The sequence below is a fragment of the Anomaloglossus baeobatrachus genome, chromosome 1 (genome assembly GCF_048569485.1).
Source record: "Anomaloglossus baeobatrachus isolate aAnoBae1 chromosome 1, aAnoBae1.hap1, whole genome shotgun sequence".
In the NCBI taxonomy this organism is placed as follows: domain Eukaryota; kingdom Metazoa; phylum Chordata; class Amphibia; order Anura; family Aromobatidae; genus Anomaloglossus; species Anomaloglossus baeobatrachus.
In genome coordinates, this window is record NC_134353.1 from 376,277,315 (window position 1) to 376,301,620 (window position 24,306).

General features: G+C 44.7%; 1 protein-coding gene across 2 annotated transcripts in view; it reads right to left on the reverse strand.

The window, feature by feature from the left end:
* The window catches only part of CIST1 (colon, intestine and stomach enriched 1), a 165,226-nt gene that overhangs the window by 58,878 nt on the left and 82,042 nt on the right, over positions 1 to 24,306 (reverse strand). The window contains exons 4-5 of one of the 2 annotated variants that reach the window (XM_075337821.1): positions 18,646 to 18,741; positions 11,748 to 11,819 (exon numbers count right to left, since the gene is read on the reverse strand). In XM_075337821.1, coding sequence (XP_075193936.1) covers positions 11,748 to 11,819; positions 18,646 to 18,741 — 168 coding nt within the window. The remainder of the gene's footprint in view (positions 1 to 11,747; positions 11,820 to 18,645; positions 18,742 to 24,306) is intronic. The other variant, XM_075337822.1, reaches the window with a different exon arrangement.

Sequence of the window (24,306 nt, forward strand, 5' to 3'; positions counted from 1 at the left end):
AGAGAGCCTGCCCCCATGGATAATTTACAAGAATTACAGACAAAAAGGTACAACTTTGTAAAGTGTTTAATTTGGTTTCAAAGGGGGCACAAAAAGTACAGGAACCTTACTAGAATACAGCCCACGAGCTGCAGAGGGGGAAACTTTTAGGTTTAAAGCTAAATTTCTGATGACAGGTTCCCTTTAAAGAAGAGGATGGTGAGCTCTACATATAATGCTAAGGCCTCATCATATAACTGATGGGCATGGATGCAAAATCAGATCCCCCTCAGCTAATATTGATGACCTATTCTACAGATCGGTGATCAGGGAAGCTGTAGTTGACACTAACGCTAATTTTGGGGGCATGTCCCTTAGGGAATGTACAATGACATTTTTGGGGGCAGATCCCATCATGGATACCACTATGAAAACTATTCACAATGAGTGACCATCTGCATCTATTACTGTGCGAAGGTTCAGGCTTTTGAGCATCTTTTAACCACTTCAGGTTTCAAAAACCACCAAGTGGTTAAAAGAAGTGACCGGTTTATTCTTCTGGTGTTTTCCACTCAGCAGACACTCTGTACTTTACAATGCAGATCAATGTAAAGGGTCAGAAGATGCCTGGATGTCTTTTTTTGCGTTTTACGTTATCACTTTTTTTTAAAAGCACAGTAAAAAAAAATGTGACAAAAACAATAGGAAAACTCTAAAAAAGCCAAAGATGGTCAAGACCATAGAAAATATACCCAGGAAATAGCTGTAAAACTACACAGAAGATGGGTCGGAAAAAAATCGCCGCGGTTTTCAACATCTACTTAAAAAACGTGCCGGTGTTGCTTGAGTTTAAAACACCTTGTCTGCACATACCCTTAGGTTTTCCAGTTTTTGGAAACCCATTCCCTGCGTTGTTTATTTGTTTTATTCACTCTTCCCAGGTCTGCTATTGTTTGCAGTGCTGGTGTCACATCACAATGACAGCGCTGCAACCAATCATTGAGCTCAGCAGGTAACTACAGCGCTGCTGATGTGATGTTAGAGATGCAGACACTTCTAGACTTAAGGCGCAACAGCAGTTTGTATTTTTTATAACAAAAAGGATGCATCAGACATGAAGAGGATGTGAGCAGTCAGCGTCATGTAAGAGCTACTCACATGAATACATCACTAGAACCAAATATTTGAGGAGGGTTTGGAGACATTCTGCTTAAAAAATTTGTAAACGTGTTAATTTACACTGTTCTGGAGCAGAAACTGAGCAGAATCTTGCCAAAATCTCCGCATAATCTGAAAACAAAGTTTTGATTATTTTTAAGCTTTTTTTTTACATAACCATGAAACTTGTTTTGGATTGTCATGTTCCGAACCACCATCTGTACATGTATGCCGCACCAGAACCATCAGCAGCACATGAATACAGCGCCAGTGCCACAATCAGTATATAAATGCCACACCAGAACCATCATCAGCACATGAATGCAGCACCAGAACCACCACCAGAACATGAATTCAGTGCCAGAATCACCATTAGCACAAGAATGCAGAACCAGAGCCACCATCAGCACATTAATGCAGCACCAGAGCCACCACCAGTACATGAATCATTTGTTCCCGTCCCTTTTGTCTCCACGTAGTACAGACACCATGATGAGATTTCATGCCCACAGCTCGTCTCTGAAGACCTCCCTCTTTGTTATTCAGCAGCACTTCCTGACACAGTGCCTTTGAAAATAAAAGTATCAGTATACTGCCCCAAAAATATAAATATCTCCCATGCTGCGCCACTAAATAAAGACTTGCTGTGCTTCCTTCACAAAATATCTCCTCCCACACACACACACTGCCCCCCTCCAAAATATTATACCCCCACACACACTGCTCCTCGCCAAAATATTATACCCCCACACACATTGCCCCTCTCCAAATATCATACCCCTTACATACACCCTCTCCAAAATATTATAAACCCCCCCACACACACACATACTGCCCCTCTCCAAAATATTATACCCCCCCACAAACACACACATTGCCACTCTCCAAAATATTATACCCTCACACACACTGCCCCCCTCCAAAATATTATACCCCCATACACACCCACTGCCCCTCTCCAAACATTATAACCCCCTACACACACACACACTTCCCCTCTCCAAAATATTATACACACACACACTGCCCCTCTCCAAATATTTTACCCCCTACACACAAACACACACACGCACTGCCCCTCTCCAAAATATTATATCCCCTACACACACTGCCGCTCCTTTAAATATTATACCCCACACACACACACACACACACTGCCCCTCTCCAAAATATTATACCCCCCACACACACACTGCCCCTCTCCAAAATATTATACCACCCTACACACACACTGCCCCTCTCCAAAATATTATACCCCCCCCACACACACACACACACAAACACTGCCCCTCTTTCCAAAATATTATACACCCCCCCCCACACACACACTGCCCTGCTCCGAAATATTATACTCCCCCACACACATACACACTGGCACTCTCCAAAATATTATACCCCCCATATATACACACTGCCCCTTTCCAAATATTATACCTCCCATATATATACACACACACACACACACACACACACACACACACACACTGTTGTTATGTAAAATACCCCTCCTCACACACACTGCCCCTCTGCAAAAAGTACTCCTCCTCCCCCCGCCTCCCCCTCGCAAAGCTGTGTCCCTTTCACAAATTTCCCCCGTTATGTACCCTAATCCCCTCCTCACTCACCCATATTGAGTACAAATTCCATCTTCGGCTCCCCCACGGAGTTCTTACCACTGTCCGACGTGTCTCAGCAGCGCCCGCAGCAGTGTGATGATGTCAGCACGGTGCTGACCTCATCACATTGTTGCACACCGGAGCCCCAGGCCCAGCGCTGTCACTGATCAAATATATTTACATCTGAGAGACGCAAACACATTTGAGCAGGAAGGAGGGAGCTGCGCTCACCGGCGCTTATCTCAGCATTACACTGGGCACAGGATCTCACTAAACAGCAGAGCCGGGGCGGCACAGCACAGCGCGCTTCCTCCTGCTGCTTTCAGTGATGCTACTGCGCGTAAGGCAAATTAATGTTGCCCGGCGTGCAGACTGCTGAAGAGAGTGGCGGTGACTGTAGAGTGAGCGGCCCACTACTGGGACCAGCCCTTCTGGCATTTGCCAGAATTGCCCTATGGCCAGTCCGGCCCTGGTATGAAGTAACTCGTCATTCTCACATATAGCTCAGCATTAAGACCACCATCGATCCTTATCAACCATCCAACGCCTTTGGCTGTAAAACAACCCCATATCATCAGGCTTCCTCTATTGAACTTGACAGTTCCTTCAATTTCTTCATCCATTAGCCCCTTTTTCCCTTGTTTCTTCCAGACCCATTTGCACTCATCAGAGCCTAGTCTATTGACTTTTATCTCATCGCTCCAAATAACCCGTTTTTAATATTTTACTGTCCACTTTTTTACAAACTCGAGCCAATGCTGCTTATGACGATATTGAAATTGAGACGTCTTCATCTTTTTTTGAGACACCATTTCAGACTTGTTTAACGTGCATCGCATGGTGCTTGCATGGAGATCTGTGATCTCACTATTACCACGCATATGAGCCACTTCCACTGGTAGGTTTGCCAGCACCAGAACTGATACACCTTGTGTTGAGCTACCTTGCTGACTCTGATATTTTGCCTGGATGTCCACCTCCTGGCTTTGAATGGATTGATGGACTTTTTGCAACTTTCATGGCACTCAAATGATGCAATTTGGCAATTTCCTTGTTAGAGAGAGTGCTATCGATGAGCTGGATGATGCTGTTTCTCTTTTCTTGTGAAGTTTTCTTCATGGGTGTTTCTTGATTCAAACCAGTGACCTTTCCCTTGAGAAACAACCAAGTAATACACTGAGCTAGTGGGGAATGTGAGAACAAGTTGTAATTTGTAGTATACAGAAAGAAAAAGATTTTTCTACCAAAAGGAACAAAGCAATAACAATGCAGTAATATGACAACATAACTAATCATATGCCAAATAGTTGCAAGTCACGTTTATGTATGAGATAGCCAAGATGATTGTTTTTAAAATGAAGGAATTCTCACACTTGAAGTTGCAGTGGATAGTGAGATATGGAGCCAGAAAGTCAAAATGTTCAAAACATTGTTTCCCCTTTATTGGCGTCAAAAGATCAAACAGAAGTGGACTTCCGCGCTGTCGTAAGAAGATGGTCAACAGTAATGGTTAAAATATGATTTTATTATGCGTTTCAGCGGTCACATTTTCTTTCTTAGATAAATCACACATGTACATGGTTGCACTATAGAATGGAGGCTGTATATAGCCTTGTGGATTTTTTTGTTTTGTATTTTGGGAAGTATAATGGCTATATGCAAGTGTATAAGTGAAATATGGAAGTGGACAAGATGGCACAATACCAAACACTTGAATATAGACAATATACTTCCCAAAATACAAAACAGTCCACCTTAGTGTTATAGTTGTCAATGGCTCCATGGGTTTACACACCTTTCTTTTAGGTTCTTAACACACTTACTTTATGAGTTTGCATCCCTACAGATCTATAGTTTTATATAACTTTTTTATTTGAATGTCTTTTTTCGGTTTATTAACAATATTTCACTTTATTTGCAGAATAATCTTTATTTAATGTTAATTTGATTGATATTGTATGATTTTTGTCCAATTTTATGCATGTATATTTTTCAATTTTAGAATTATCATGTCAGGTGACTTTTTCTTACCTCGCACAACCTTTATTGAAATCCACACGGCTATATATACCCTTCATTGTATAGTGCAACCATGTACATGTGTGATTTATCTGAGGCAGGAGATGTGATCTGCTGACCACCTTCTTACAGTAAATAGTAGCTGGATTGTCCTGAAGAAGCCTCTGAGGGCTTTGAAATGCGTTGACCAATAAATCACACTTTATTTACATCATTTGGACTGGTTTGGGGGCGCAGGAGGTTAACCCTTTTCTTCCGTCCATTGTTTGGACCATCTTCTTACGACAGCGTGGGAGTCCACTTCCATTTGATCTTTTGACTCCAACTCCTCATGGTGCCTGCTGCAGCCGTAACCTACACGATTTCAATAGCAGTTGTGACTATTTTCGCAACTTTATCAGGTGAGCAAGGAGCACATCTTATTTTTCCTACAAACATTTGTAACGTTAGTACCCTATTAGCGCCTTTTGTGTATTCAGTCTTCTTCACATTGATTTACCCTTTTGCTTGTCAGTGTAAATAGCTGTGGTGGTGACTGGGGCCAGTGGCATAACTAGAGTCTGGTGGGCCCCAGTGCAAAATTGGACCTGGTCCACCCACACATGTTGGTCAGCTGTATGGACCCTTTTAGCTTTCTAAATCCTATAAAGATATATACGGTAAAAATGTGCCCATCCTAATATATATGTCCTCATCCTGATATATACTGTATGTCTTCCATCATGCTATATATATCCTCATCCTGGGCCCATCCTTGTCTCCATCCTGGTATATGTGTCCTCATTTTGGTGTATATTTTCCCATCCTGGTATATATGTTGTCATCTTGGGCCCCATTTATATACAGTCATATGAAAAAATTTGGGCACCCCTATTAATGTTAACCTTTTTTCTTTATAACAATTTGGGTTTTTGCAACAGCTATTTCAGTTTCATATATCTAATAACTGATGGACTGAGTAATATTTCTGGATTGAAATGAGGTTTATTGTACTAACAGAAAATGCGCAATACGCATTTAAACAAAATTTGGCCAGTGCAAAAGTATGGGCACTCTTATCAATTTCTTGATTTGAACACTCCTAACTACTTTTTACTGACTTACTAAAGCACTAAATTGGTGTTGTAACCTCATTGAGCTTTGAACTTCATAGGCAGGTGTATCTAATCATGAAAAGGTATTTATGGTGGCCACTTGCAAGTTGTTCTCCTATTTGAATCTCCTATGAAGAGTGGCATCATGGGCTCCTCAAAACAACTCTCAAATGATCTGAAAACAAATATTATTCAACATAGTTGTTCTGGGGAAGGATACAAAAAGTTTTCTCAGAGATTTAAACTGTCAGTTTCCACTGTGAGGAACATAGTAAGGAAATGGAAGAACACAGGTACAGTTCTTGTTAAGCCCAGAAGTGGCAGGCCAAGAAAAATATCAGAAAGGCAGAAAAGAAGAATGGTGAGAACAGTCAAGGACAATCCACAGACCACCTCCAAAGACCTGCAGCATCATCTTGCTGCAGATGGTGTCAATGTGCATTGGTCAATAATACAGCGCACTTTGCACAAGGAGAAGCTGTATGGGAGAGTGATGCGAAATAAGCCGTTTCTGCAAGCACACCACAAACAGAGTCGCCTGAGGTATGCAAAAGCACATTTGGACAAGCCAGTTACATTTTGGCAGAAGGTCCTGTGGACTGATGAAACAAAGATTGAGTTGTTTGGTCATACAAAAAGGCGTTATGCATGGAGGCAAAAAAACACGGCATTCCAAGAAAAGCACTTGCTACCCACAGTAAAATTTGGTGGATGTTCCATCATGCTTTGGGGCTGTGTGGCCAATGCCAGCACCGGGAATCTTGTTAAAGTTGAGGGTCGCATGGATTCAACTCAGTATCAGCAGATTCTTGACAATAATGTGCAAGAATCAGTGACGAAGTTGAAGTTACGCAGGGGATGGATATTTCAGCAAGACAATGATCCAAAACACCGCTCCAAATCTACTCAGGCATTCATGCAGAGGAACAATTACAATTTTCTGGAACGGCCATTCCATTCCCCAGACCTGAATATCCTTGAACATCTGTGGGATGATTTGAAGTGTGCTGTCCATGCTCGGCGACCATCAAACTTAACTGAACTGGAATTGTTTTGTAAACAGGAATGGTCAAATATACCTTCATCCAGGATCCAGGAACTCATTAAAAGCTACAGGAAGCGACTAGACGCTGTGATTTTTGCAAAAGGAGGATCTACAAAATATTAATGTCACTTTTATGTTGAGGTGCCCATACTTTTGCACCAGTCAAATTTTGTTTAAATGCGGATAGCACATTTTCGGTTAGTACAATAAACCTCCTTTCAATCCATAAATATTACTCAGTCCATCAGTTATTAGATATATGAAACTGAAATAGCTGTTGCAAAAACCCAAATTGTTATAAAGAAAAAAGGTTAACCTTAATAGGGGTGCCCAAACTTTTTCATATGACTGTACACATGATCCTCAGCCTGGGCCCATCCTGGTATATATGTGCCCATCCTGATATACATGTCCTCATCCTGGGCCTCTTCCTTGTTTAAACAGTCCCTGTTCTGTCTCTAATACATAAAAAACAAACATATTCCACTCACCTTCCCTCTGCTCTCACATGACGCGGCATACTCTTCTGTATCCAGCATGCAGTGGCTGGCAGCTGACATCGAAGTACGAGCCATGTCGCCACCGGGATATGCTGCCCTTAATCACGGTACCGCCAACATCATCTGCCAGCCACTCAGCATGTATTGCAGAGCAGGGACCCGATGGGTCTCAGTGCCACAACACATTTCAGCTTAATGTACACCCTCAGACACACATCATCCAGCTGAAGTAGGTGCTGGGATCGTCGGGCTCCATACACCAGTAATGGCAGTAATGCTCTTATGGCGGCCCTGAGCATTACAGCCATAGAGCGAGCAGTACAGTAAAAGTGTAGATAGCAGAATGGTGCATATAGCACATGATTTGAACAGTACAGTACATGTAGTAAGTGTAGATAGCAGCTCACGTATATAGCAGTACAGTAAATCTAATAGAATGAGATAGCAGCACTGTGCATGTAACACAGCTGTAGAGCGGTAGAAAATATGTAATAGAAGTAGATAGCAGGAACATGCATGCATCACAAACAGAGAGCAGTATTATTTATTTTATACTTATAACATCAACAGATGTCTATCTCCCAGTGAATAATGGGATGGAGGGCAACAGCAAGTGAACATATGCATATGTATTAAGTAATTTATGAATTAAAATAAATTAAAATGACATAAAAGGTGCCTCAAATAGGAGGGACACCAACATTGGATATAATATATGGCTGAAAGTGCTGTAAAAACAAATCCTAACCATAGTGCACCCAAACACTATAATTCTAATATAGCGATCTACAGACTAAAGACACAAATAAACAATCAATATTCAAATTATAGAATACACCGTGTGCAGAATTATTAGGCAAATGAGGATTTTGATCACATGATACTTTTTATACATGTAGTCCTACTCCAAGCTGTGTAGGCTTGAGAGCAACTACCAATTAAGTAAATCAGGTGATGTGTATCTCTGTATTGAGGAGGGGTGTGATGTAATGAAATCAACACCCTATATAAGGTTTACTTAATTATTAGGCAACTTCTTTTCCTTTGGCAAAATGGGTCAGAAGAGAGACTTGACAGGCTCTGAAAAGTCCAAAATTGTGAGATGTCTTGCAGAGGGATGCAGCAGTCTTGAAATTGCCAATCTTTTGAAGCGTGATCACCGAACAATCAAGTGTGATGCCCCTGGACTATCAGGTCATCACAGGGTATTGGGTCCCCAATTATATGGTGTTGCGTACATCAGATAATTAAAATCCTAGGTACACTCTGCACCACACCCACCAGACACACCAGTGGCTGACCTGAGTTGAATAGGTTCGCCCACTTGGGGGGTTGGTTAGGGGAGGTCAGAAGTGTCAGAAGAGAGAAGTAGTTTGGAAGTGAAGGAGAGAGGAGGTCAGGAGCAGGGCTCCTAGGAAGCCATCTAGGTAGCAGACGGTGGTCTGGGCCTAGAGGAGCTGGACCCCCAGTCGCAGGGGATCGTGGCAAGGGGCACGGAACTGTCGAGGAGGACAGCTGGTGGCCTTGCACCATCACCTGGCTGGGGCCAGGGCATGACGGGGTACGTGGACCCTAGGTCAGGGTGTAGTTTCAGGCAACCTGACAATTTACCCGACGAGAACAGAGCCTTCAAGATCCACTCTCCACCCGCTCCAAAATCGAGGTACTAGTGCAATGAAGGGGATAGGACTTTCCACTAAAACGGTCCAGGAAATCCCAAGCGTGAACCCTGAGAGCAAGCTTCCACACTTAGCCATAGTGGGTAGTGGGACCCGACTAGTTCCATACTACCGGGACCAACAGAGAAGTAAACTTAGTGCCAGGAGGCAGATCATGGATCACCAGGCAGCACCATTGGGGACGGGACCCGAACTAGCTCCCCTTAGCGGCAGCGGTATCCAGAACTTTGGTTTATCCAGTTGTCGGTGTCAGCTTTATGGACTGAGTGAGTATGCAAGTGACCCCTTCGCTCCCCACGGCACTCCCCAATCACCATCACCGAGTCCCGGGGCATCCCCCCTACCCGTGGAGGGTTCTAACACCTAGCTGCCCCACTCCATCACCCCCGGGTACTCCCAACAGCAGCGGTGGTACTCCACATTACTACATACCACGGGTGGCATCACGAACTCTAAACACAATTCCCTGTAAATACCCCCTTCATTTGAGTGGCCGCACGACCCCCGTGTCCAGAGACCCCTCGAGCCACCGCAGATCCGGATCCAAGCAGCCCGGCTGCTGACACAGGAACGGCACACAAGCGTTTCATGGCAAATAGCCAACAGGGTCGCAAGAAGCATGTTGGGCAAAAAGTCGCAAAATAACTGCGCATGAATTGAGGAAAATCAAGCGTGAAGCTGCCAAGATGCCATTTGTCACCAGTTTGGCCATATTTCAGAGCTGTAACGTTACTGGAGTATCAAAAAGCAAAAGATGTGCCATACTCAGGGACATGGCCAAGGTAAGGAAGGCAGAAAATGATCACCTTTGAACAAGAAACATAAGATAAAACATTAAGACTGGGACAAGACATATCTTAAGACTGATTTTTCAAAGGTTTTATGGACTGATGAAATGAGAGTGATTCTTGATGGGTCAGATGGATGGGCCAGAGGCTGGATCAGTAAAGGACAGAGAGCTCCACTCCGACTCAGACGCCAGCAAGGTGGAGGGGGGGGGGAATACTGGTATGGGCTGGTATCATCAAAGATGAACTTGTGGGACCTTTTCGGGTTGAGGATGGAGTGAAGCTCAACTCCCAGACCTACTGTCAGTTTCTGGAAGATAACGTCTTCAAGCAGTGGTACAGGAAGAAGTCAGTATCGTTCAAGAAAAACATGATTTTCATGCAGGACAATGCTCCATCACATGCATCCAACTACTCCACAGTGTGGCTTGCCAGTAAAGGTCTAAAAGATGGAAAAAAAATGACATGGCCCCCTTTTTCACCTGATCTGAACCCCATAGAGAACCTGTGGTCCCTCATAAAATGTGAGATCTACAGGAAGGGAAAACAGTACACATCTCGGAACAGTGTCTGGGAGGCTGTGGTGGCTCCTGCTTGCAATGTTGATCGTAAACAGATCAGCGACAGAATCTATGGATGGTAGGCTGTTGAGTGTCATCAAAGAAAGGTAGCTATGTTGGTCTCTAATGTTTTGGGTTTTGTTTTTGCATGTCATAAATGTTTATTTCTAAATTTTGTGCAGTTATATTGGTTTACCTGGTGAAAATAAACAAGTGAGATGGGAATATATTTGGTTTTTATTAATTTGCCTAATAATTCTACACAGTAATAGTTAACTGCAAAAACAGATATCCTACTAAGATAGCCAAATCTAAAAAACCCTACTCCAACTTCCAAAAATATTAAGCTTTGATATTTATGAGTCTTTTGGGTTGATTGAAAACATACTTGCTGATCAATAATAAAAACAATCCTCTAAAATACAACTTGCCTAATAATTCTGCAAACGGTGCATAATCAGCATAATCCCAGTGGCTAAATAATATGAATACTGGAAATAATTCCATAATTGAATTTGATTACCTCTTGAATAATCCAGCCTAGGCCTATAGTGTAGTCCAGGTGTCCATCCATCCCAACGTGTGTTTCATACAACTTCCTCAGGGAACATCGGAGGAAGTCGTGTGAAACGAACTTCAGGGTGGAGGGAAACCTGGACTACACTATAGACTTAGGCTGGATTATTCAAAAGTTAATCTATTAAATTATATTTCTATTTGTTCCATAATAAGCAGTTTAAACACTATACTGGCCCTGAATTGCTGATTTATTACATTCACAGGTTTAAAGAGGTTGGTCACTTTTACATTGATATTCTATCCTTTGGATAATTAATCAATACCTGATCTGCCGGGGTCCGACACCCGGCACTCCCACTGATCAGCTGATATCAGTGGGTGGCGGCAGCAGGTGGCCGGAAATGCTCACTTCTGGTACTGCACAATTGGCCCCCATTCTAATCAACAGGAGGTGGATGTGCAGTACCCAGCTGCAACCACTATCAGAAAATGGAGCAGCTCTGGAACTGAGCATTTCCGTCCGCTTACTGCCGCCACAGAGGACACCTGATCAGCAGGGGTGCTGGGTGTCGGACCCCGGCCAATCAGACATTGATGACATCATAAGGATAGGACATCCATGATAAAGTAGTGGCCAACCTCTTTAATTCATTGCTATTTGTTTAATTGCATATTTTCTCATATGTACAAGAAATCCTGCTCATAATAACAGAGTTAATGTAAAAAAAGCAAGGAGAATTTATGTGAGAAATCTCACTTGAATATGGTGTTGTCTCATTGACAAACTTACTTTCACTTGTTGAGTTATCAGTAGAATTGTGGTCATTATTAGCCGTGCTGTTAGTGGATACATGAGTGGAAGCTGTTGGAGAATAGAAAGTATTATAAGTAGTACAAGTGGCTGCTAATAAGGGTACCTTCACACTTAGCGATGCAGCAGCGATCCGACCAGCGATCTGACCTGGTCAGGATCGCTGCTGCATCGCTACATGGTCGCTGGTGAGCTGTCAAACAGGCAGATCTCACCAGCGACCAGTGAACAGCCCCCAGCCAGCAGCGACGTGCAAGCGACGCTGCGCTTGCACGGAGCTGCCGTCTGGAAGCTGCGGAGACTGGTAACTAAGGTAAACATCGGGTATGGTTACCCGATGTTTACATTAGTTACCAGCGCACAGCTGTGTGTGCAGGGAGCAGGGAGCCGCGCACACTGAGCGCTGGCTCCTTGCTCTCCTACCATAGCTACAGTACACATCGGGTTAATTAACCCGATGTGTAATGCAGCTACATGTTCAGAGAGCAGGGAGCCGCGCACACTGCTTAGCGCTGGCTCCTTGCTCTCCTAGCTGCTGTACACATCGGGTTAATTAACCCGATGTGTACAGCAGCTACATGTGCAGAGAGCCGGAGCCGGCAGCACAGGCAGCGTGAGAGCTGCAGAGGCTCGTAACTAAGGTAAATATCGGGTAACCACCTTGGTTACCCGATGTTTATCTTGGATACAGCTTACCTCAGCTGTCAGATGCCGGCTCCTGCTCGCTTCATTTGTCGCTCTCTCGCTGTCACACACAGCGATCTGTGTGTCACAGCGGGAGAGCGGCTTTGAAGAAAACGAACCAGGGCTGTGTGTAACGAGCAGCGATCTCGCAGCAGGGGCCAGATCGCTGCTCATTGTCACACACAGCGAGATCGCTAATGAGGTCACTGCTGCGTCACAAAAAGCGTGACTCAGCAGCGATCTCGGCAGTGAGCTCGCTGTGTGTGAAGCACCCCTTAGTGTTTGGCTTTACCCAGAAAGAAATGAGATAGGATGACGAAACTTTACAAATGAAACATTTGATGCATGAAAGGATTCTAGACATCCTGGCTCTATTCTGTCTACCAAGTTGTGGATTGGAGGAGTCCCATGCTGAGAAGAACAAACAATCTCCCACCAGAAGCAGTACAAAGGAGGGACAGACTATTACACCATGAGCACAGGCGGGGGAGGGACACACTGTTTCATACAGAACTTGAAATACTGATGTAAGAAGTGTGTTGACATCGGTGGAGACTGGAGAGTATGTGGAATAAATGTAAAGTTTCATCATCCTATCTCGTTTCTTTCTGGGTAAAGCCCATGACTTATCAGCAGTCCCTCGTATAAAGACATAGAACATATCACACAATTCTTTATTTGAGATAAAACATTTTTAAAAAACAGGAAGGGAAATGTTTTACCTCATAAAAAGAACCAGCTATGATCCCATGCTTTAATGTCAGTATACTTTTGACATACTGCCCTGCCCAGGAGATATGGTATGATCAGACCATATCTCTGTATGGGCGTGGCCTGAGCAGCATGTGAGGAAGACATGTGAAGGGAGAGCTCCTGCAAAAACTCCTGTATAATCCTGTCCAGCTGGGATTAATTTTGTTTTTACTCCTTCCCTGGAGTGGTGACCTCTCTTAAGGCCACGTCACACTAAGCAACATCGCTAGCAACATTGCTGCTAAGGAACAACTTTTGTGACGTAGCAGCGATGTTGCTAGTGATGTTGTTGTGTGACATCCAGCAACAACCTGGCCCCTGCTGTGAGGTCGTTGGTGGTTGCTGAATGTCCTGGGCCATTTTTTAGTTGTTGCTCTCCCGCTGTGAAGCACACATCGCTGTGTGTGACAGCGACAGAGCAACAACTAAATGCGCAGGCAGCAGGAGCCGGCTTCTGTGGACGCTGGTAACCACGGTAAACATCGGGTAACCAAGAAGCCCTTACCTTCGTTACCCGATATTTACCTTCGTTACCAGCGTCCGCCGCTCTCAGCTGTCAGTGCCGGCTCCCTGCTCCCTGCAAACGTAGCCACAGTACACATCGGGTAATTAACCCGATGTGTACTGTGGCTAGGAGTGCAGGGAACAGGAGCCGGCACTCTGTATATACCACACATTCCATGGGGGTGAGTGTCCTAGTACACAGGACAGTGCCATTTGAGTGTCTTAAATCTTCTGTGGATCAGGAGGGTAGATTTGTATGTCTTTACTGTGTCCTTCATAATGTGCGCTGTGTTCTAGCTGCAATTTATATTCCGCCGCCATACACAGGGGAACCATTGAAACGTATTCTCAGTTTTGTTGCTTCCCTCCCTGAGGTCCCCACCCTATTAGTAGGAGACTATAATAATTACTTGCACCCGTATTGGGATAAGTTACACACAGGGAATATCTCAGAGGTGGCGGCAGCTACATCCCTTGCCAGACTGATGGAGGAGGTGGGATATGTAGATATTTGGCGTATTAGAAACCCACAGGTCCGGCAGTACTCATGCTATTCTAGTTCTCATCATTCACTGTCCTGGATTGACCTGGCCATTGGAAATGCTCAGCTGCTGCCTTGTGTAGCTTCAGTCACGTACCTGGCCAGGGGGGTGTCGGACCACTCCTCACTACAGGTCCGTCTAAGGCTTGGGGACCCAGAGCGGCTGGCGGGGATATCGTGGCGGCTCAACCCTTTTTGGATACAACTGATAGGGGGCACTCTGACTAACACTATACGGGAATATTTTGTGACAAATGACGGTACGGCATCTAAACATATAGCGTGGGACGCAATGAAGGCGTATGTTCGTGGGACATATATTATGGAAATTTGCACCCGAAAGGCGAAAACAAGGGAGCGCACTAAGTATCTGACGGACACTTTAGGTGATGCAGAATGACATCTTATATCTAACCCTACAGATGATGCCAAGCAGGACTTAGAGAGGGCACAGAAAACTCCATATGACCATAAGACCATATGACTTCCTTGGCCATTAACAAACGCTTTTTCCTTAAGCAGCGGTACTTTATGGAGGGGGAGAGTGTGGGACATCTCTTGGCTACAATTGCTAGGGCACAGGAGGGATTGACCTATATCACCAAATTGAAACTTGACAGTGGAGAGGAGGTGAGGGACAGCGCAGCGGGAGGATTGTGGAGGTCATGCAACAGTATTACACCCAATTATACTCCTCTAAATCGCATTATGGGGAAGAGGAACTGCGGGGCTTTGTGGAGGAGATCACTCTCCCTAGTCTGGAGGACTGGAGGAGCTGGAGGAGGCGCTCGGTCAAATCCAAAATGAAAAGGCCCCAGGTGCGGATGGACTCCCAGGGGAATTCTACAATTTATATACCCATCTGCTGCTGCCAAGACTCTTGGATGTATTGAGAGATGCTGAGGAGCAGGGGTTCCTCCCTGCATCCATGAGGGAGGCTATTATTGTTCTGATTTTAAAACCCGGGAAAGATCCGACTGTGCCTGACTCCTACCACCCCATCTCCCTGCTCACATTAGATATTAAAATAATCGCTAAAATACTAGCTAACAGATTATCCCGGGTGATCACGTCAGTGATCCACGAGGATCAGACTGGATTCATCCTCAATAAATCCACTTCCATCAATTTGCGACGTTTATTCCTGGGGATACAGCTAAGTTCTGAGGGGAGAAACAAGGAGAGGGCAGTCCTGTCATTAGATGCAGCCAAGGCCTTTGACAGTATTGAATGGAATTTCTTATGGGTAGTTTTGGAGAAATTGGGTCTTGGCTCCAGGTTTATTGGCTGGGTCAAATTATTATATGCCTCTCCGCGGGCCAGGATTCGAGTTAATCGTTGTACCTCCTCGTGTTTTAATTTGGCCAGAGGCACGAGACAGGGCTGTCCTCTCTCTCCATTACTATTTGCAGCGGCAATTGAACCATTGGCGGCTATGCTTCGTGCGTCCGTTGGCGTAAGGGGGTTTGAGATAGGTGGTCTGGAGCATAAGGTTTCCCTCTATGTGGACAATTTGTTGCTGTATCTCAGGGAGGTGGGGACATCGGTGGGCCCAGCAATTAATATTATTAAAGAATTTGGAAGGCGCTCGGGACTCCTAATAAACTGGGAGAAGTCGGCCCTGCTCCCTATAGATCCACTCCCATCTAATTTTAGTACTCTGGGGCTGCCAATTCCGACGGTGGATAAATTTAAATACCTGGGGATTGTGGTTAGTGCCCGACCGCGTGATTACTACTCTCAAAATCTGGAACCAGTGTTGGCTCAGTTTAGGAACAAGATAGATGCCTGGTGTCGACTCCCACTATCCCTTATTGGCCTTGCTAATCTTTTAAAAATGGTACTGATGCCCAAACTTCTGTATCTTCTCCACAACGCCCCAATATGGATCCACTAGACATTTTTCCGTAAAATCAGCACTTTGTTTTGGGAACTCTTGTGGAAAAAGCAGCAGGCTAGAATCTGCCTTGAGACCCTGCAGAGAGGGAAGGAGGAGGGGGGTCTGGCAGTCCCCAACCCGTGGGTTTATTATGTTGCGGCACAGATGCAGCACTTTAGGGGGTGGGGAAAGGATGAGGCATATGACGCTGGGGGCAAATTTGTGAGGGGCCTTGCAGAATGGGGACACCCAATGGCTTTTTTGGACGCAGGATACTTTCCCAGAGTAAGACCATAATATCCAACATTAGCATTGATGTACAAGGTGTGGGATAGGGGGAAGGAGTTGCTGGGAATATCAGGAATGACTGAGTACTGTCCCTTATGGCATAATCGTGGACTGGCGGAGCTGCAGAGACTCCCGGGTTGGAGAATGTGGGTGAGCAGGGGGGTGCATCAGGTGTCTCAGATTCTTCAGAACAAAATACTTAAAAGATTTGACCAACTTCAAGCTGAGTTTGGGATACCGCACAGTTCCTTTTACCAATACCTGTAGCTCCGCCACGCCTATGAGACTCAGACACGTCATATGGACATTAGGATAGAGCGGAATCACACTCTTACTGATTTGTTGACATCTGACCGCTCCTATGGTATTATTTCTAGGTTATATAAAGTAATTTTATCCAGACACCTCGACAAATTCCCTTTGCAGGCTAGAGAGAAGTGGGGGAGGGACCTAGGCCCTATGACAGAGGAACAGTGGGGTAAGGTCCTGTCTCAGACTCCAAGCCTTGCTGTATCTGAAGGCCAACGACAGTCACAGCTTTTCCTGTTACATAGAGTATATAGGACACCTAGTCTATTGCATAAGATGGGAGTTAGGATGGATGATCTGTGTCCTAGGTCCGGGCAGGAGGGTGCTAATCTGATGCATATGATGTGGTCCTGTGGGAATATTGAAGATAGGAGGGCAGTACTAGAATTGGTTAGACAAGTTTTCAATATCCGTATACTGCCAAGACCTATTATATGTATCCTGGGTCTACTGGAAGGGGGGGTGGACTTTAGTTCGCCGGTAATGGTCGGTATTACACGTCTCTGTACCAGGCTAGGAAACTGTTGGCCTACCACTGGTTGGACCCGGCGCCTCCGGTCATCGGGGATCTTAGGGAAAGAGTAAATGCTATACTCTACTGGAGAGAGGAGTATACCTTAAAAGAAATGCATTGAAGAAGTTCTATAAGATCTGGGGGGCATGGTTGGATACCCCAGGCCTTCCCTCCTCGGCGTTACTGCAGGACAGTGCGGGCGACAATGTCCTTCTCCTTCTAACCGATTAACAAATTTACTCAAATAGGGTGATATGCGTACTGCTGGAATATGTGTATGTACGTATGTATGTGTGTGTGCATGTGTGTGTATGTATGTATATATATATATATATATATATATATATATATATATGTGTGTGTATGTATGTATACATGGCCTGAAACACACTTCCGTTAAAAACATGCACGTGCCGCGAGGCACGTATTTACCCTGCGTGTTGCGTGTGGTAAGTACGTGTCTCGGGTACGTGTGGTCCACGTGTGTTCTACGTGTGCTATCCGCAATAGCACATGTAGAACCGGTAATTTGTATACTCACGTGGTCCGCACTGCTGTCCGTGGGGCTGATCTTCGGTCTCCAGCCCTGCCGTCCCCCCACTGCTGCTGCTGCCGGCCGCAGTGTAGTGAATATTAAATGAGCATAATGAGCGGCGGTCGGCTGCAAGTGGCAGCAGCGGCAGAGACAGTAGGGCTGGAGAAGGTGAGTAAATGTTTTGGTTTTTTTTTTCACTGACATGTGTGTTTTCTCCTGCGCGTGTCACATGGGACCGCATCCACACTACATCCGTGTGGTATGGGTGCGGGCCGTGTGACACCCGTGCTGCCGGAGAAAACGTGGACATGTCAGCGTGTAGAAAAACGCACACACATACAAACGCACACGGACACACGTTCCGTGCGGTTTTACATGTGTGTGCCCTGCTACCATAGGGTAGCATTGGTGTATGTGTATCCGTGCCACCGGGACGTGCAAAAATGGACCAAACACGTACCGGCGGCACGGATGTGTGTCCGAGGCCTGTATGTGTATATATAATGTCATAATGATGCTGGGTAAGCTATACTATGGAGAATATATTGGGAAATAATATGCACTTTGTGACCCATATTGAAATGAGACGTGGACTGCGGGTGCATTGTTTATTATGTTATTTGTGTGGTTTTTCTTACTGACTAAAGGTTTTTCCTCTTTCTGTGATATTTTTTTTTGGGGGGGGAATTTATGTGTTGTATAATTTTGCTGTTAAATAAAAATGAACCTGATTTAAAAAAAGACCATGTCTCTGTATGGTCAAAAAAGGCCATTACACAGTAAATAAGAGGGGCACATATCTCAGAACAGATCTACCTGAGGGGCTAATATTGTTTTTTCCTCTCCAGGCAATGCATTTATATGGCATACCTGTGGATGTTGTTGTATTCGCAGTACTTTTAGTAGTGGACTGTGTTGTAGAGTTGGTTACTTCTGGTGTTTTTGTAGACACAGATGAGTGGGTAGCTGAAAGATAGGAAATGGGAAAGGTATATACAAGAACACTTTCATTTAAAACTTTAACATTTTCTTTCTTATGATTCTTTTTCTTTCTGGAAATTCTAAAATCCATGTATTAATATTTTAACCGATACAAAATAAATAATATGAACCTCTGGCTCAAGGTAGGAATGAGAGAGATAGCTTTTCTTAAAAATGATATAAGCAACTTCTTGTTTATTTTTAACCAAGGTGGAAAATCAAGAGGACAATGGATCAGTAAAATGTGCATGATTGTGAATTTAAAAAAAAACAAAAAAACATACTACGATACATGGAAAATGTATTAAAGTGTAATTCGGCCCAATACAAATTAAATTGACTTGTGTGTTGTTTTAAGAATGGCTACATCTGTATTTGATTTTTTTTTACTCAAATATTTATGCTGATTTTTATAGTTTAAAGAGGTTTTGTCAAAGCTTAGAAAGTTACAGTATCCCCTGATTGGCGATCACTTCCCCGCTATCCTTCCTGCACAGTGACTTCCATCTTTGGTCCTTCTTGTTGCTATAAAATATATCTCTACATGCTTTTAATATCAGTTTAGGGAAGATGGCTGTCTACATAATAATGTATGATAAACTGAATAAAACAAATTCACAACTAGAAAATAGAAACTGATTAGAAAAGATGTTTTACTAGATGATAAATAATACAGATTCATTCCCTTTAACCTGTTAACCCCTTTACCGCAGAGCATGGTTTTCACCTTAATGAGCAGGCTATTTTATTTTTCAATTCTGACCATTGTTACTTTCTGAGGTTATAACTCTGGAACGCTTCAACGGATCCCGTTGATTTTTAGATTGTTTTTTTCCATGACGTATGGTACTAGTCACGATTCCTCTGTGCAGAGCATCTTGCACTGGCGACGATTTGCTGTGTTTTCTGGACTGCTGAGCTGGCAGGTTGATTGACTGTGCAGGATTCCATTCTGGTTCTGGGATGTGTGTGCTCAGGTGTTTCATCTTTCTAGTAAGTGACTTTCTTTACTGAGCATGCTTCGACAGAACCTTGCCAGTCGTACATTCTGGTTTGGTAGTTGTGTTGTTAACCTGTGTCTTTGCTTTGTTCTGATCCCTGGTTTCTGACCCCAGACTGTTGCTTGACTTCTGTTTGCCTGCTCACTGTTCCTGTCGTGACATCTTGGCTTTTGACCTCAGACCATTATCTGACTACGTCTCAGTTTTCTCCCTGAAGTTATTACGTGTCTTCATGGAATACTGACCGCAAATCATGACCTGACTATGCCTGAATTCTCCCTGTGTCCATACGTGTCCTCCTGTTACCAGACCCCGGCTTTCCTGACTACTATTCTGTCTGTACTAGCTGTAAGTAGTGGCTTGCATTACAGTACTCATTATAGTGGTAAATATAAGATTATATTTTTTCAATTTATTTGTGAAAATATAGCAAAAATGTTTGGAGGGCATTTTGCTCTCACTTTGGGATTAAATGATCTCACTCATCATCATTTCATCCACAGCCTAATGAGAAACTGAGCACATGAACCAGAACTTAGAGCAGTATTTGCACAGTTTTGTTTTGGATAATCAAGAGGAGTAGTCCTCGATCCTTTCTCTGGCTGAATTTGCTGTCAATAATCGCCACCATGAGTACTCTGGTGTGTCCCCTTTTTTTTGTGTTTATGGTCACCATCCCTAGTTCTGTACTTTTCTGAAATGGCATGCTTCCGGGGTACCCAAAAAGAACCAATTGGGCTCCGCATTATAATCTACATGGGATAAGGTTCAGCAGCACTTACTTAGCATGGACTCTTGTCTTGGTACTATATAAGCATGTGGCTGACTGTGGACATGTTCCTGGTCTGGACCTGTGTTTGGGTGATCTGTTGTGGCTAGCCACAAAAAACATTAAGCTTAAGTTACTCTCACCTAAGTTAGGTTCACGGGGGAACACTATTCTCCTTAAGGAGACTTTGCAAGCCAGTCTGGCTGCCAGGTAAGGGGACTTATAGCTGCCACGCCCCTCTAAGAAATATTCAAATTGTCTCTCCAGTAAAGGAGACAAACTCTAGCACAGCGCCACCTATTGGAAGTAGCGATCCTAAAAGTCACAAGTGGATTTTCAACAATCCTTTGCAATATGACTCAGGATATATAAGCCAGATCAGAATCCCAATTTGCAGACACGGTGTTTCGGGGTGCTTGCCCCTCGTCAGTGCAAAGTATGGGGGTGTCTGATCTGGCTCATGAGAAAGCTATGTGGGGACCACGGGGGAACACTATTCTCCTTAAGGAGACTTTGCAAGCCAGTCTGGCTGCCAGGTAAGGGGACTTATAGCTGCCACGCCCCTCTAAGAAATATTCAAATTGTCTCTCCAGTAAAGGAGACAAACTCTAGCACAGCGCCACCTATTGGAAGTAGCGATCCTAAAAGTCACAAGTGGATTTTCAACAATCCTTTGCAATATGACTCAGGATATATAAGCCAGATCAGAATCCCAATTTGCAGACACGGTGTTTCGGGGTGCTTGCCCCTCGTCAGTGCAAAGTATGGGGGTGTCTACTACTAGAGCTACTTCCAATAGGTGGCGCTGTGCTAGAGTTTGTCTCCTTTACTGGAGAGACAATCTAAGTTAGGTTCTTATTTTATCTGTCCGTTCAGAATTACGGCTGTCAACAACCCATTGGCTTTCTGTCTAGCCTTACCATCATCATATAAGAGCCACAATGTCTTCAACAAGTCTCTGTTAAAGAAATTTGTGGGTTTGGATAATCCCCTTCCCGTTCCTCCGCTTCTGGTCTTGGTTGATGGTTCTTTAGAGTTCCAGGTATTGAGAATTGTTGATTCTCGGTTTGTCCATCGCTATCTACAGTACATGGTTCTTTGGCAGGGTTATGGTTCTGAGGAAAGGACTTAGGTGCCTGCCATTGGTGTCCCTGAAGACCGTTTGGTTAGGGCATTCCATCGCCATCATCAGGAGAACCTGGTCATGAGGGTCCAGAGGCCTCTCATAGAGGTTGGGATACTGTTACATGGTGTTTGGCTCAAAACTCAAAGAGTGTCACGATTACACATAATACTGCTTTTGAGTTGCACAGACAGGCTCAGACATCAACCAGCTGTGCTCTTGTTAGTAATTGGGCTTGCAGAGTTAATTTCTGCTAGTGTGTGGATTACTGCTTGAGTCACATGTTGCAGGTGAGCTATAAGAGGCCTCCGTCCTTTTTAAGATGATGGAGCCTGTTCTCTCATGCCCATGCCCATGATAGCTTTTTTCCCGGTTCTTGTACTTTATTTTCCAGTTGCTGGTGAACTTCTGTGTGCTGTTTGGTGTGTTGTGGAAATACTTTTGGTGTCTGATTATTTCCTCCCTTTTAGTTTCCTCCTAATCACATATTGTCTGCACCTCTGAGTGATTGCTTTGAGTTTGAGTTTTGGTTTTCACCCACCTATTTGTGTTGGATTAATCACTCCTGTCCCAGCCCTCTCCTGGGTGGAGGGGAGCCACCAGACCATGGTTGTTCAGGAGCTAGGGCAAGGAAGGCAGCCCAAACATCTTAACCTTCAAACATATCTTTGGGATCAGTGTCAGTTAGAGTTGCCCTAGCCTGAGGACCAGTTTAGGCTCCTCTGCTCCTAGTGATCCTATCACACTGCATGACAGTATATTGCTACATTAGGCTATGTGCGCACAGTGCGTTTTTCGCGGCGTTTTTGGCCTCAAAACTGCATGACTTTGCTTCCCCAGCAAAGTCTATGAGTTTTCATTTTTACTGTCCGCACACAACTTTTTTTTTAGGCTATGTGCACACGCTGCGTTTTTTTGACGCTGCGTTTTTGTGCGTTTTTGGCCGCTAAAAACGCACAGAAACGCACCTGCGTCGAAAAAACGCGGCAAAAAACGCACGCGTTTTGCCGCGATTTGGTGCGTTTTTTTGCTGCGTTTTGCTGCGTTTTTGCTCACTGTGTCCTTATGCGTTTTTTATCAGTGAACAAAAAAAAAAGGTCTGATGTCATTTCCTTCAATGTGTTCTTCATTCTCCACTAGTGTATGCAGAAGAGCAGACAGCTGCAGAACTACAAGGCTCAGCATCCTCGATCCAATAGTGTATGCAGGAGAGCAGACAGCAGCTGTCGAACTACAAGGCTCAGCATTCTCCATCCAATAGTGTATGCAGGAGAGCAGACAGCAGCTGTCGAACTACAAGGCTCAGCATCCTCCTTCCAGGACTGTATGCAGGATTTCTTTGCCCCCCCCCCCCAAAAAAAAAAATGACGTGGGCTTCGCCATATTTTTGTATGCTAGCCGGGTACAGCAGGCAGGTACGGGCTGCCCCCAGCTGCCTATTTGTACCCGGCTGGGAACCAAAAATATAGGGAAGCCCTTTTTTTTTTAAATTATTTCATGAATTTCATGAAATAATTTAAAAAAAAAATGACGTGGGCTTCGCCCCATTTTTTAGTCCAGCCGGGTACAACTAGGCAGCTGGGGATTGGAATCCACAGTGCAGGGTGCCCATGCTTTCTGGGCACCCCCGCTGTGAATTGCAGTCCCGCAGCCACCCCAGAAAATGGCGCTTTCATAGAAGCGCCATCTTCTGGCGCTGTATCCAACTCTTCTGGCTGCCCTGGTGACGGGTGGCTCGCCGGGTAATAATGGGGTTAGGGCTAGCTGTATATTATCAGCTAGCCCTAAGCCCGAAATTCATGGTGTCACGCCGATATTAGACATGGCCACCATGAATTTCTAGTAAAGATAAAAAAAAAACACAACACACAGAAAAATATTTTTATTAGAAATAAAACACAACACAATTAGTGACTCCATCTTTATTGAAATAAACCCCCCTCCGCAGTAATCCTGGGTTAGGGTCCCGCGCCGTCCAATCCGGATCCAATATCATCTGATCGGTTTGCTGGAAGGCAAAGCGATCAGATGATGTGTCAGGATCAAGTGCCTGAATCCCATCACACATCAGCTGATTGCATAAACGCCGATTATACAATCAGCTGATGCATCGGTGCAAAAAAAAAAAAAAACAATAATACTCACTTATGTGCTGATTACCGATTACCGGCAGCTCCTGCAGCGATGGGGCGGGAGTCTGATCCCGTCCGATCGCTGCAGCAGCTGCCGGTAGGATGAAGTCTCCTGACGCATCCGCTGATACCGGCCGGGCGCCCGCGTCAGCCCGAGACTCGATCAGCTGATGCGTCAGGTGACTGCATCAGGTGATCCATCGCCAGGTCCTGTAAGCAAGGTCCTGCATCCATCGGAGCTTTCCCGGCCGTCTGCACACAGCCGGAGCGGGGGTGGCGATACCGTGAGAGGAGATGGGAGCGGGCATGGCACCGGGAGGCTGCACACAGGTGAGTATAACTTTTTTTTTTTTTTTCTACTGTTAACTTTTGTTTTCGCAGCCGCTTCCACCTCCTGCCTGTACATGGCGCCGCACGGCAGCATACATGCACAGGACGGGAGGTGGAAGCGGTGGTGACGGTACCGGGAGGATTCACGCTTCTGTGTATACTGACAGAAGGAATCCTCTTCCTGTACACGTCACT